Source organism: Somniosus microcephalus, chromosome 3 (assembly GCF_052327205.1).
Source record: "Somniosus microcephalus isolate GS21.2 chromosome 3, FLI_Smic_1.0, whole genome shotgun sequence".
Taxonomy (NCBI): Eukaryota; Metazoa; Chordata; class Chondrichthyes; order Squaliformes; family Somniosidae; genus Somniosus; species Somniosus microcephalus.
This window is the reverse complement of record NC_140989.1, coordinates 273,937,500-273,951,105: the sequence shown is the minus strand read 5'-3', so window position 1 is coordinate 273,951,105 and position 13,606 is coordinate 273,937,500. Positions and strand designations below refer to the sequence as shown.

Here is a 13,606-nt window from a genome sequence, read left to right as displayed (position 1 = left end):
TCCCTTGTTCTCACCTTACACCCCACCAGCCTCCACATTCTCCACCATTTCTGTCACCTCCAGCATGATGCCACCACCAAACATATCTCCCCCTCCCCGTTCAGCATTCTGAAGGGACCGTTCCCTCGGCGACACCTTGGTCCACTCTTCAATCACCCCCAACAGCCCTCCCTTTCCCACAGCACCTTCCCATGCAAGCGCAGGAGATGCAACACCTGCCCTTTTACCTCTTCCCTTCTCATCATCCAGGGCCCCAAACACTCCTTCCAGGTGAAACAACGATTTACTTGTACTCCTTTCAATTTAGTATACTGTATTCGCTGCTCACGATGCGGTCTCCTCTACATTGGGGAGACCAAACGCAGATTGGGTGATTGCTTTGCACAACACCTCCGTTCAATCTGCAAGCGTGGCCCTGAGCTTCCAGTCACCTGTCATTTTAATTCTCCATCCCACTCCCACTCTGACCTCTCTGTCCTCGGCCTCCTACACTGTTCCAATGAAACTCAACACAAGCTCGCGGAGCAGCACCTCATCTTTCGATTAGACACTTTACAGCTGTTCAAACTCAACATTGAGTTCAACAATTTCAGATCTTAACCGATTTTTTCAGACTGCATCTGCTGGTAATGATTCTGTTGTTGTCATTTACAACTCCTCTAGACCCATCTTTGATTTCTTTACTTGTCCCATTACCACCCCCTTTTGCCTTGCACCATCATCCCTCTTGTCTTTTAATCTCTCCTGCCTTTCATCCTATCACTAAAGACCTTCCCTTTTGTTTTTTCCTCCCCTCCCCCTTTCCCTGCCTCTGTACTTGCTTAAAACCTGCTACATCTCTAACCTTTTCCAGTTCTGGTGAAAGGTCATCGACCTGAAACATTGGCCGGGATTTTTCTCACCTCGGCGGGTCTAGTGCGGGCGATGTTGGTGGCGGGTCACAGTCCCGCTGCTGGCTCCATCCCATGCTGTAAAATGAACTTACGTTGATAGGGCTTGTTAAACCTGCCCAGTGTGTTTCCCGGTCCAATTAGAGAAAGCGGGTCTGGTGACATCATTCATGATGCGTCATCAGCCGGTTTCTTTAAAAGGACTGTGGCCAACTTTCTTTTAACATTTGTGCTGTCAGTGTTCTGCAGCATTGAAGTGCTGCAAACACTAACAATCACTGCACAGAGGTGCAGGGCTGCACCCTGCTTATGGAGGGAGTCACAGCACGCAGGGAAGTCCTCTTCCCTTCCCATGGGCGGAAGAGACCCAGGAGAACAAAACAGCCTGGCTGCACATTGCAGAGGAGGGCAGAAGCAGGGATGTGGTCAGGAGGACCTGGATGGCGCAAACCTTTCAATGATCTCATTAGATCATGAAACGTTAGTACAAAGCCACACTCAACCTCATCCTGCTGTGCCTCTCATCACATCCCATCACTCTGCCTTCCCTACCCTACTCCTGCGCATCCTTACTCACACCAACTTACCTTGCACGTCCACCCATCCCTCTATCTACATTATCACTTCCCCATCTCACCAGCCACCCCTCACACTCACCCTCATCCTAGTCCAATCATACCAACTAACAACACACAGGGGTAGGGATTTGGATATTTTATCCAATGTTCATGTAAAGTTTCTGTTAATGTGTTGTCAAACATTGAAACCTTTATTTTCAACATTTTGCGTTCTTGGACAGATTTGTGTGCACCTTTGGAAGTGGCTTAGTGAGTTGCAGTGAATGGTGAGACATAACGGTACCCCCCGCAATGTTGGTGAGTGTGAAAGGAATGGCTTGGACATTGTAGAGATGATTTATGGTGTTGGTGTGGGGTGGTGCCAATCTGACGCATCATGTGGCAGCCAGGATGTACAGCATCAAGTGAAGTAAATCTGGCCATGATGAGGCCCTTCCTGGCCTCCCGGGCAGCAATGTGTTTGGGTGCTGATGCCCTCTGTCCTGTGCAGAGAAGTTTGGTGTTGTTGTTGGTGCTTCTGGTGTGCCTGGTGCTGCTGGTGTTGGGGCTGATCGTGGTGGGATTCTGAGGACCAAGGTGAGACAGTATAAAGGGCACCCATGCTGATGGAACAGATGGCAGGTGAAGTAGCAATGACAGAAGCATTTTGTCAATGGTGAGAGGGTTCTTCCAATGAGGTAAGAGTGGATGGAGAGTGGAAAGTGGAAAGCCTGCAGAATCTGTGCTGGAAATGGACTGAGAAACAGCTTGTGGCTGAGGAAAGTGATGATCTGTCAGGTGGGAGCTTTTACTGTACATTTGAAGCTATCATGTAATCAACTGGAGCAATGGCGATTCAACTCCTGCCTCAGGTTCAAAGACGTGGTCCCCGCGCAGTGTGGAACTGTGGGCGAGCAGTTAAAGTTAAAAGGTAAGGTTAAAAGTATTATTAAGGGTCTGTCAACAACCCAATAATTGGTTTAATTGGGTCACCCGCCTCGGCAGGTCGGGTCAGATTGGAGATCACACACACGCCTGTGGGAGAGGTGCGCTGTGGCGGGTTGACAGCAGGGTCCTAGCCCGCTGTCAAAAAAATCAAATTTCCCACCCAACCCACCACCGATCCCGCCCACTGACCCCTGGAAAATTCCAGCCTTTAACTCTGTTTCTCTCTCCGCAGATGCTGCCTGACTTGTTGAGTATTTCCACCATTTTCTGTTTGTATTTCATCAGTCTCATTGTTCTGTATGTTTTACCTAATACGGAATAAAGCAGCATATGATACAAACCATACATAGGCTCATCCAGTTTTCACTCAGTTTGCTTTTGGAGGAATTGAAGGAGTACACGTGCATAAGACATGGAAATCCTTTCCAGATCGGGAGGCAGTTTCACTGTTACACTTCCCGGTTTTGCTACTGCACTAGTAGATATAGGGCAATGGGAGTCAATTCCCATAAGAAGCGGGTGACCGGACTGCTTATGGGAGCAGATGGCACCACTGAACCTAAGTAGGTATCTGTGGCAGAGCTGAATTCGGAACAGCGCACAACAGCAGCCTACGGTAGCTTGCCCTCCAGTTTTACCATCCTCCCTGTAGGGAAGTGCCTGGTCTCTAGTCAGACTTTCTCCTATAATAGAATGTATAAAGTCAGGAGCTTTGTGTGGGGAATCACAGGCACAAACCTACATTGTGCCAGTTTATGGTGCAGAGTGTGCCGCAGTACTGTTGCTACCTGAATGTAAGGTGCTGTTTAAATAACATTTGACCTACTTGTTGTAGTTTATCACCTCCTAGCTTGCCATATGATAGACTGTAACCTCAGGCTAAATGTCCTGCCAACTTTTGTTTATCCACTGGGTTTTAGTTTGCCCTTCCATCCAGACCACTTTATGCAACACTATAAATAGCCACGAATTTCTGAAAAATTATTGACATATAAAACCCCAGGTTTTCTTCCTTTACAGCAATTCTGATGTTAGAAGGAGCGCATGGCTGGTTATACCATTATTCTAATAAACCCATGAATTGGAAAAATGCAAGGAAGTTTTGTAAAGATCATTACACTGATATGGTGGCGATACAGAATATGGAGGAAAACAAGTTCCTGAATGACTATTTGCCAAAAGCGCATGTCTGGATTGGTTTGAGGAAGATAAATAATATCTGGACCTGGATTGGAACGAATCGGGCATTGGAAAATGTTGCGATGAACTGGGCTCCTGGTGAACCCAACAATGGAAAGAACAATGAAGACTGTGTGGAAATGTATATAAAGAGAATTGATGATGCAGGAAAATGGAATGATGAACCCTGCCTTAAAAAGAAAAGGCCACTGTGTTACAAAGGTAACTTTAAAAATTATTAGGAGTTGAGAAAGAATTTGCATTTATAGATCTGGGTGCATAACACTTCCTCAGGACATCCCAAAGGGCTTCACAATCAATGGATTATTTTTGAAGTGCAGTCATTATTGTTATGCAGGAGCACACAGCAAAGTCCCACAACCAGCAAATAAATGAAGGTATGTTGGCCCGTATTTTCCGATCGCAGGCCTCCCGCGGGCGGAGGCCTGCGATCTGGAAAAATCTGCACCCTTACCTGAGGGCTCCCGGGACGCACACACTTCCGCTCCTGGGCCTCACCAAACTCCAAGTGCGCAGGGCCCACGTATCCCAGGGGTGCATGTAGTTCGCAGCATCCCTGGGATCACGTGGGCCATGGGGAGCCAATCACAGAAGAGAATCTCCCTTCATACATTTGACAGGAAGACCTGTCAAATATATGAATGGAGATCAGTGAAAAAACATAGTAAAACTTCAAATACATTTTTTTTAAATCACACTTTTAAAATGACTTGAAATTACAATAAATTAAGTATTTTAAATAAAAATTTAATTTTTTGAAAATCAGTAAAAAATATATTAAAATTTTTTTTTTTCTACTCTTATCCTGGTAAAAGCAGGCCTTACGCCTGCTTTTACCAGGCGTAAGAATTGTAAGGGTTTTCTGCAGGCGGAGGGACTCCAAGACCATTCTTGACAGATCGGAAATGCCGGTTTTCAGCGCATGCGCTGTGCATGCCTGAAATCGGCATTTCTGATGTCCCTACGGGTGGGTGCACAGCGCGTACCCACCTGTAGGGATCGGAATATCTGGCCCATTATTCCTCCTTGGATCAACTAGTCTATGAGATTTGAAGGGGGTGTTGGTTGAGGGAGTAATGTTTCTCAGATCACCAGGTCAACTCCTTGCTCTTCTTCGAATAGTGCAGTGGGATCTTTTGCATGCACCCGAATAGGCAGACAGGGCCTAGTTTAACAACTCATCTGAAAAAGGTGCAGCTCTGACACTGCAGCAGTCTTTCAGAACTGCACAGAAGTGTTGGCCTAGATTATCTGCTCAGGCTTGCAGTGCGGCTTGAACCGGCAACTTCTGACTCATACGCAACAGTGCTACTAATTGAGCCAAGCTTGATGAGGCAGAAAGAAAAAGCATAAACTGGAAATCTGAAATAAAAACAGAAATGCTGCACAGCAGGTCAGCCAATTTCTGAAAAAGAAAGATAGGTTAATGTTTCTGTGGAATTATTCATCAAACAATTACATAGGATATACAGCACAGAAGCAGGCCATTCGGCCCAACCAGTCCATGCCGGCATTTATGCTCCACTCGAGCCTCCTCCCATCTTCCTCATCTAACTACCAGCATAACCCTCTATTCCCTTCTCCCTCATTTGCTTATCTAGCCTCCCTTTAAATGCATCAATACTATTTGCTTCAACCACTCCCTGTGGTAGCGAGTTCCACATTCTCACCACTCTCTGGGTAAAGAAGTTTCTTCTGAATTCCTTATTTGATTTCTTGGTAACTATTTTATTGATGGCCTCTAGTTTTGCTCTTCCCCACAAGTGAAAACACTCTCTCTGCATCTACTCTATCAAAACCTTCCATAATTTTAAAGACCTCTATTAGATCACCCCTTAGCCTTCTCTTTTCAAGAGAAGAGAGACCCAGCCTTTTCATCCTTTCCTGATAGGTATACCCTCGCATTTCTGGTATCATCCTTGTAAATCTGTTTTGTATCCTCTCCAGTGCCTCTATATCCTTTTTATAATATGGCGACCAGAATTGTACACAGTATTCCAAGTGTGGTCGAACCAAGGTTCGATACAGGTTTAGCATAACTTCCTTACTTTTCAATTCTATCCCTCTAGAAATAAACCCTAGTGCTTGGTTTGCTTTTTTATGGCCTTATTGACCTGTGTCGTTACTTTTAGTGATGTGTGTATTTGTACTCCAAGATCCCTTTGCTCCTCTACCCCACCCAGACTCCCACCCTCCAAGTAATAAATGACCTCCTTAGTTTTCTTCCCAAAATATAATACCTCACATTTATCTATGTTGAAATTCATTTGCCAGTTAGCTGCCCATTCTGCAAGTTTATTATTGTCCTCCTGTAATTTGTTGCAGTTCTCCTCAGTATTGACTATCCCTCCCAATTTGGTGTCATCTGCAAATTTAGAAATTGTGTTTTTGACTCCAAGGTCTAAATCGTTAATATAAATTGTGAATAACAGTGATCCCAGCACTGATCCTTGTGGGACCCCACTTCCCACCTTCTGTCACTCTGAATAGCTATCCTTTACCCCTACTCTCTGCTTTCTGTCCTGAAGTCAGCTGGCTATCCATTCTGCTACTTGTCCCCTGACTCCGCATTCTCTGACCTTATTTATTAGTCTATTAGGTGGTACCTATTGAAGGCCTTTTGGAAATCTAGATACATTTCATATGCTGCATTACCCTGTCTACTCTCTCTGTTACCTCTTCAAAGAATTCAATGAGGTTGGTCAAGCAAGACTTTCCCTTTTGAAATCCATGCTGACTATTCATTATTATATTTTTGGATCCTAGATGTTCTATTTTTTTCCTTTAGTAGGGATTCCATTATTTTTCCTACCACTGATGTTAAGCTGACTGGTCTATAGTTCCCTGGACATGTTCTATCTCCCTTCTTAAATATAGGTATTACGTTAGCTATCTGATGCGCTATCAATCACTCAAAAGACTGAGGTTAAGCGAGTAACTAACAGGCTTTTATTAACAAGAGAATGAAGGTGTGCCTCGAGTGGTCGACCAGTCCAGAATACAGAGGGACTGTGGAGCAGTCACCTTTATACCTGGACTCGTGGGAGGAGTCAGCTGAGGCATGTACAGACATGTACACAGTGGAATACAAACAGTGGTTTACCACACTATCTGCCAGTCCTCTGACACTTTTCTAAGGAATTATTAAATATGTGTAATAGTGCCTCTGCTATCTCTTCCCTAGATTCTTTAAAAATGTGCAGATGTAATCCGTCCAAACCAGGGGTTTTATCCTCTTTGAATTTGATTAGTTTATTTAATATTTCTCCTCTTTTTATTTTAAATGAGGTCATATCATTTCTAATCTCTTCTTCCAATGTCATGTCCACCTGATCTGTCTCCCTGGTAAATACTGAAGCAAAGTAATTATTTAATATTTCTGCCATTTCGCTATCACTGTCTGTGATTTTATCCTGACCGTACCTTAGTGGCCCTATTCCCATCCTGACTTTCCTTTTTTATTTATGTGCCCGTAGGACATTTTACTATTTTGCTTTATGTTTCTTGATAATTTAATTTCATAGTTCCTTTTTGCCTTCCTAATTTTTTTTGACTTCTCTCCTAATCTCTTCATATTCTCCCTTGTCATGCTCTCCCCTGCTGTCCATCTATTTAACGTATGCCTCTTTCCTTACCCTCAATTTTTCTTTTATGTCTTTATTCATCCATGGTGTCTCTTTAGTATTTAGCTTGTTCTTGTTTTTTTAGCAGAATATATGTTTCTTGGACTCTGTTGAACACCGTTTTAAATGTTTCCCATTGCTGTTCTACATCATTGTTTACCAATATTGTTGTCCATTTTATTTTCTCAGGTTTTATTCTCAGCCCCTCAAAATTGGCTTTTCTCCAATCTATTACACCGGTGTTCGTCATACTTATGTCCTTCCCAATTATTATCTTAAAATGTATTATATTATGATCACTATTGCCTAGATGGTCCCCTACTTAGAAAGGAGTCCTGTACACATTGTAGGAACTCCATTCCCTTATCCCTTTTATCTACCTCTTTTAGCCAATTAATTTCAGGGTAGTTGAAATCCCCCATGATTATTATTCTATGTTTATTACTCACTTCCCTAATTTGTTTGCATATTTCTTCCGCCACCTCCCTTCCAATATTAGGTGGTTTGTCAACTACCCCTATTAGTGTGATTGATCCTTTGTTATCTTTTATCTCTATCCACATGGATTCTATTTCTGTCTAGCTGCGAAAGCTGCGTCACTTTTTTCTACTGCCATTATGTTATCTCGAATAAGTACAGCTACTCCACCTCCCCTTTTTCCCTATCTTTTCTAAATATGTTGTACTTAATGCTTAATTCCCAGTCCTGACTTTTCTGTAGCCATGTCTCAGTAATCCCAACTATATCTGGTTCCTCGCAATATATTATTGCCTCCAGTTCCCCTGTTTTATTATGGACACTGTGTGCCTTGCTGTAAGAGAGGTTAACTTTTTAATAGCAGTTCCTCTCACTTTCTTTTTAACCATTTTTTTACACTTCTATTCTATAACTCTATTTATTCCCTGGCCATCTATGTCCTCCCTAAGTTTAGTTTCTCCTATGCTATCCTTTCCTGATTCATTTATATTTAGGCTGGTTTCATTTCTTGTAGATCCCTTGTTACAAATGCTTTCTGCATTCAGATAAATAGCCTTTAATTTGAACTTTTTACCATTATTCCCTGCTTTCACCTTAATCGCTGAAGCACTATTACCATTAAACGCTTTGTTCCTTCCTGTCACACTCTGCTTATCTTTACCCAAATCATTACATTGCTCCCTTGTCTTGACTTTTCTCTTTAGATTTCTAAATTTCCCCTCACCTAACACCAACACCCCCTCACCCCACCCCCCATTCCCCCATTTTTAGTTTAAAGCCCTATCTATAGCCCTAGTTATTCGATTTGCCAGGACACTGGTCCCAGCCCGGTTTTAGTGGAGCCTGTCCCAAAGGAACAGCGCCCTCTTTCCCCTGTACTGGCGCTAGTACCCCATGAATCAAAACCCCTTCCTCCCGCACCACTCTTTGAGCCACACATTTAACTCTCTAATCTGCTTGTCCCTATGCCAATTTGTGCGTGGCTCAGGTAACAATCCAGAGGTTATTACCTTTGAGGTTCTGCATTTTGATTTGGCCCCTAGCTCCTCAAACTCTCTCAGCAGAACCTCATTCCTAGTTCTACCTATGTCGTTGGTTCCTACGTGGACCACAACAACTGGATCCTCCCCCACCCACTCCAAATTCTTCTCTAGCCGCAAGGAGATATCCTTAACCCTGGCACCGGGCAAGCAACACAGCCTTCAGAACCCCTGACTATACTGCCCCCTGCCACTACAACATTCCTTTTCACTCCCTCCATTTGAATGGCCTTCTGTACCTCAATGCCATTGTCAGTTTGCTCATCAACCCTGCAGCCTTTGCCCTCATCCACACAGGCAGCAAGAACCTGATACCTGTTGGATAAGGACAAAGGCTGAGGTTACTCCAGCACTGCGCCTGGGGTCCCGTTACCTGCCTGAGTTGCAGTCACATCCTCCTGTTCCTGACCACTAACCAGACCTGTTCCACTACCTAACCTAAGGGGTGTGACTGCCTCCTGGATCAAAGTGTCCAGATAACTTTTCCCCTCCTTAATGCCCTGCAATGTCTGCACCTCGGACTCCAGCTCAATAACTCTGAGCTGAAGTTCCTCGAGATGCAGACACTTACTGCAGACGTGGTCATCCGGGATTGCGATGCTTTCCACAAACTTCCACATGCTGCAGTTTCGGCACACCATCTGCACTGCCATCCCTATATAACCTTGTTTTAGTTACTTAATTAATTAAAGTTTATGGGCTAGATTTTCAGTTGCTTGCGCCAGCAGTTAGCGCCTTAAGAGAAGTGATTTTCGGGCGCTATTCGTGTAGCGCCCGGGCGCAGCGCAGTTTGCGCCCTGCCCCAAATTAAGTTGCCCGTTAGCGCCGGCGCAAAGTTTAGCGGCCGCCCAGATGCGCGCGCAGAAAATGACGTCACAGCCTCGTGCAACGCCCTTTGGCCGCCCTGAATCCAAACTTCAGTCGGACCGCCCCATTCTGCGGCTGGCGTCCAGAGCGTTTGTAAAATGGAACGCAACACTCCCTGGGGAGCGCAAATTAAAGGGCACTCCTCCTGCACTATAAACGGCAGTCTGCATGTGTTGTGTGGAAGGATCCAGTGTGTTGTTGTGAACGGTGTATTATTTTCCTCCTCCTCCTCCTCCTCCTCTTCCTCCTTCCTCCTCCTCCGAAAAAAACACATGCACCCTTCCCCTTTAAGAGCTCACTGGCACCAGAGTGTCTGCCGTGCGCTGCGCCCGAGCTCGGGCGCTGCGCTCTGCACCGCCGGCTTAGCGCCTAAAGATAGTAGTGGAACGCCTCTTTTAGCGCTTCACCAACCTCTTAGGGCGAAGTCACTGAATTTCCGGCAACGGGGCGCTACTTTGGGGCGGGCGCTAACTTCGGGCGGGTGCTAAGGTTAGCGCCCCAAAACTGTCTATACTGAAAATCTAGCCCTATGTATTTAATTAACTTAGCTGATAGCTTAGTTTTTAACTAATTACTAGATCTAGTTTAAGTTATAGGTAGATGAAATTAAATATTTACATGCAACACAAAGCACTACAAGTTTGAAGGCAAAAAGCAGCACCTCTTTCCCCCTCTGCTTCAAATTCCCACTCTCTGCAAATTCCCAACTTTAACACTCTGTTTAGAAGCATTCCCTTTAAGACCACTCTGTGTGTCAGCAGATAATGTTTAGTTTTATACCCTTGGAAACATACCCAAGTTACAAGTGCTGACTCAGCTCCCTGCTCACAGTAATTAGCACCTATTCAAGACAAAGACAGCTGACTGACGGTTAACTGCCATTGACAGGCACTTTGGCCTAGAAATTCAGTGCCCTTAGCGCCGATTTTGCGGCGCTAGAGGGCCTAGCGCTGCAATTGGCGCCGGCGCCGAAATTGCCTGGGGCCCTTCCGCCGCGGTAGACCGGTAGCGCTGCGCCGGCACCGATGACGTCATCGGTGTGCGCAGCGTCCCGGTTGCCATGGTAACGGGCCCCAGCGCCGAAATTGACTTGCAGCCGCCTCGCCCGTGGCAGCCGCAAGCAACGTTCTGGCAGAGGTGCCTTGCACAAGTTTGCGCCGGCGCATTAAAGGCCCCGCGGCAGCCGGCCGCTTTCCCGCCGCCCGCCTGGCCGCAGCTCACTCCCCGGACTTCCCCCCCCCCCCCACGGAACAGAAGCAAGCCCGGCACTTGTCCGAGGTGCCGGGCTCATTTTTAAAACGATTTTCGCGGGCTGCGGCCGGGTGCAGGCAGGTCCTCCTTAAGGGAAGGAGGAGGCCTGCACTTCCCGAACCTGCCGCACCGCAGCGGGCGCCGCAGCGCCGGAATAGCGCCGAAATTCAGCGCGTAGCGCCAGTTTTCAGGCGCAAACAGCTCTCAGTAGCGCCGGCAGCCGTTTGGGCGCAGAACTATTGAATTTTGGGCCCGACCAGCGCGACTTAGCTCCGGCACTAACTTCCGGCGCTAAAGCCCTGGCTGCGCCAAAACTCAATTTCTAGGCCTATCTGTTAACTACAGTTTTTAAAGTTCTAAGTTAAATGTCAAACTAAATTTCACTTTTTCCAGCTATTACTCACCCAGTACTTACCAGAGACTTCCACTCTCTCCAAATTCCCAACTTTAATACTCTGTTTTAAGTGCAGTCCATTTAAGACCACGCTGTGTAGACCACTCTAATTGGAAAAAAGATAGATAATACGAGGCCTCAGTGTGTCTTACTTGCCTTTTGAAAGATGAGTCATGTGAAAATCCTGCAGACATTGCCGGCTGGCAGAAACACTGGCTACTGATGCTACTCTGACATACACAGGTTCCTGTAAAACATGAGCACCGTTCATGTGATTAACTGTGCGGGTAGCTGGCTCTATCACAACCAAAACTCTGCCATGTTCATTTGATATTAAAACAAAAAAATCCCTTCCTATTCAAATGTTCTGATGAAGAGCCCCACCTGAAATGTTTTCTATGTTTCTTTTACAGGTGCTGACTGACTTGCTGTGCATTTCCAGCACTTTTCTGATTCCCAATAGCATTTTCCTTTATCTTTATTTCTAAGCCATTAGCAATGCTTGTTATAGCAGAGATTTTATTATAAAGGAGACATTTAAACATTTTTGGCAGTGCAGAGAAAGCCAGAAGGGTGATCCCTAGTGTTAGTGATCTAAATTATGAGGGAAGACTGGAGAAACTTGGACTTTTCATTGTAGAAAGGAGGCACCTGAGGTGATCTTATAGAGGTATATAAGATAATAAATGGTATGGATATGGTAAATATAGAAAATTACTTTAAATTAATTTGCAAGAGTAGCACAAAGGGGACACAGATTCAAAAAAGTAAAAGGCAAAGTTAGGACTAATGTCAGGATGTTCTTCACACAAAGAATGATCAACACATGGAATGGAATCCCAGATAGAGCATTGGCAGCAAAACCCCTGGAATCATTTAAGATCCAATTTAATGCTGCAATGGGGGGACTTTAGGGCCATTCTGAATGGATGAATTAGGATGAGCCAAATAGCCTTCCTTATCTGTAATTACCTTGTGATAAACTGAGCACAAGTTTTGATTAGCATTTAATAATATTTTATTGCATACAATAAATATTTTTTTTAATGTCTACGTAATCTTTTGACAGCTTCATGCGATCCTGATTCTTGCAGTGGTCATGGAGAATGTGTGGAAACTATTGGTAATTATACGTGTGACTGCAATGAAGGATTCAATGGAAACAGGTGTGAAAATGGTGAGACCTTAATACAACAGTTATGCTTGAAAGAAGACATAAACACGTTTTTTAAAAAACAAACTAAAAATGCACACAATCAGGTTAAGAACAGAATGCGCAAATACAGAACTGCAAAAATGTGAGATAATACCAAAACTGGCAGAAATTACAAAATGAAACAGCCTTGAGTACCAGCTGGGCTTGTATGTGGTGCGCTATGAAATGATCCGGGTTTTAATTAGTGCCGGAAGTCCTCACCAGATTGTGGTCAGATGCAGTAAATAAGCACATACTGACATGCTAAAGTTATTTGTATGTTTTAGCATCATTTCCACCATTTCAATGCAGTTTCTTTTACCCGCCCTTATAAACTGGGGACTTAGGGCTGCAAGGTCTGAATTCCCATCAGTTGAAAGAGACCAGTAATAGGATTGCCACATTGTCAGGCCCTGGCTGAAGCTGTGTTTTGTCCCAGCTGCTGCTGTGGTTTTTGAAGAAACAAAAGACTTGCATTTATACAATGGCTTTCGCAACCTCAGGACAACCAAAAACACTTTACAGCCCATGAAATACAATGAAGAGCCTTATTGCTGTGGTGCACTCATAATGCCACAATGGGCTTTCCAATGGGAATTCTCTATATCCCAGCTTTTTGGCAGATGAAGACGGGGATCAAAAGAGCAACAGCAGGCAGGTCAGCTGCAGCAGAGTTGCTCTGCACCTATACAGTGCACTACACATGACACAGATTTTGGATCATTATAACTAACTATAGGGACTAAAGTTTTCTTTCCTTTTGTGAAACTCCACCTTTTCTTTATCTGTTTGATTTATTCCCCTTTGATTGATATATTTTGGGGGTTGAAGTTATTGTTTCCATGAATTTTTTTAATACTGTAACAATTTTCTGTGCAAATAAAAAGAATTAAAAAAAACTGCAGATGCTGGAAATCTGAAATAAAAACAAAAAAACACTGGATATATATAACAGGTCAGTCAGCATCTGTAAAAAGAAAAGACAGGTTAATATTTCAGGAGTAAGACCCTTCCTCAGAACTGAACACCCAAAATATTAAGCTGCCTTTTCTCTTTACAGATGCTGAATGATCTGCTCTGTATTTCCAGCATTTTCTGTTTTTACTTTTCTGATAAAGTAAGAAACGTCTGTATGAAATAGCTAATACATTTTTTTTTAAAGAG

General features: G+C 44.3%; 1 protein-coding gene across 1 annotated transcript in view; it reads left to right on the top strand.

Moving 5' to 3' along the window:
- LOC147121964 (P-selectin-like) overlaps positions 1 to 13,606 on the top strand; it is a 134,669-nt gene that overhangs the window by 58,365 nt on the left and 62,698 nt on the right. The window contains exons 3-4 of the mRNA XM_085982555.1: positions 3,416 to 3,796; positions 12,317 to 12,424. Coding sequence (XP_085838681.1) covers positions 3,416 to 3,796; positions 12,317 to 12,424 — 489 coding nt within the window. The remainder of the gene's footprint in view (positions 1 to 3,415; positions 3,797 to 12,316; positions 12,425 to 13,606) is intronic.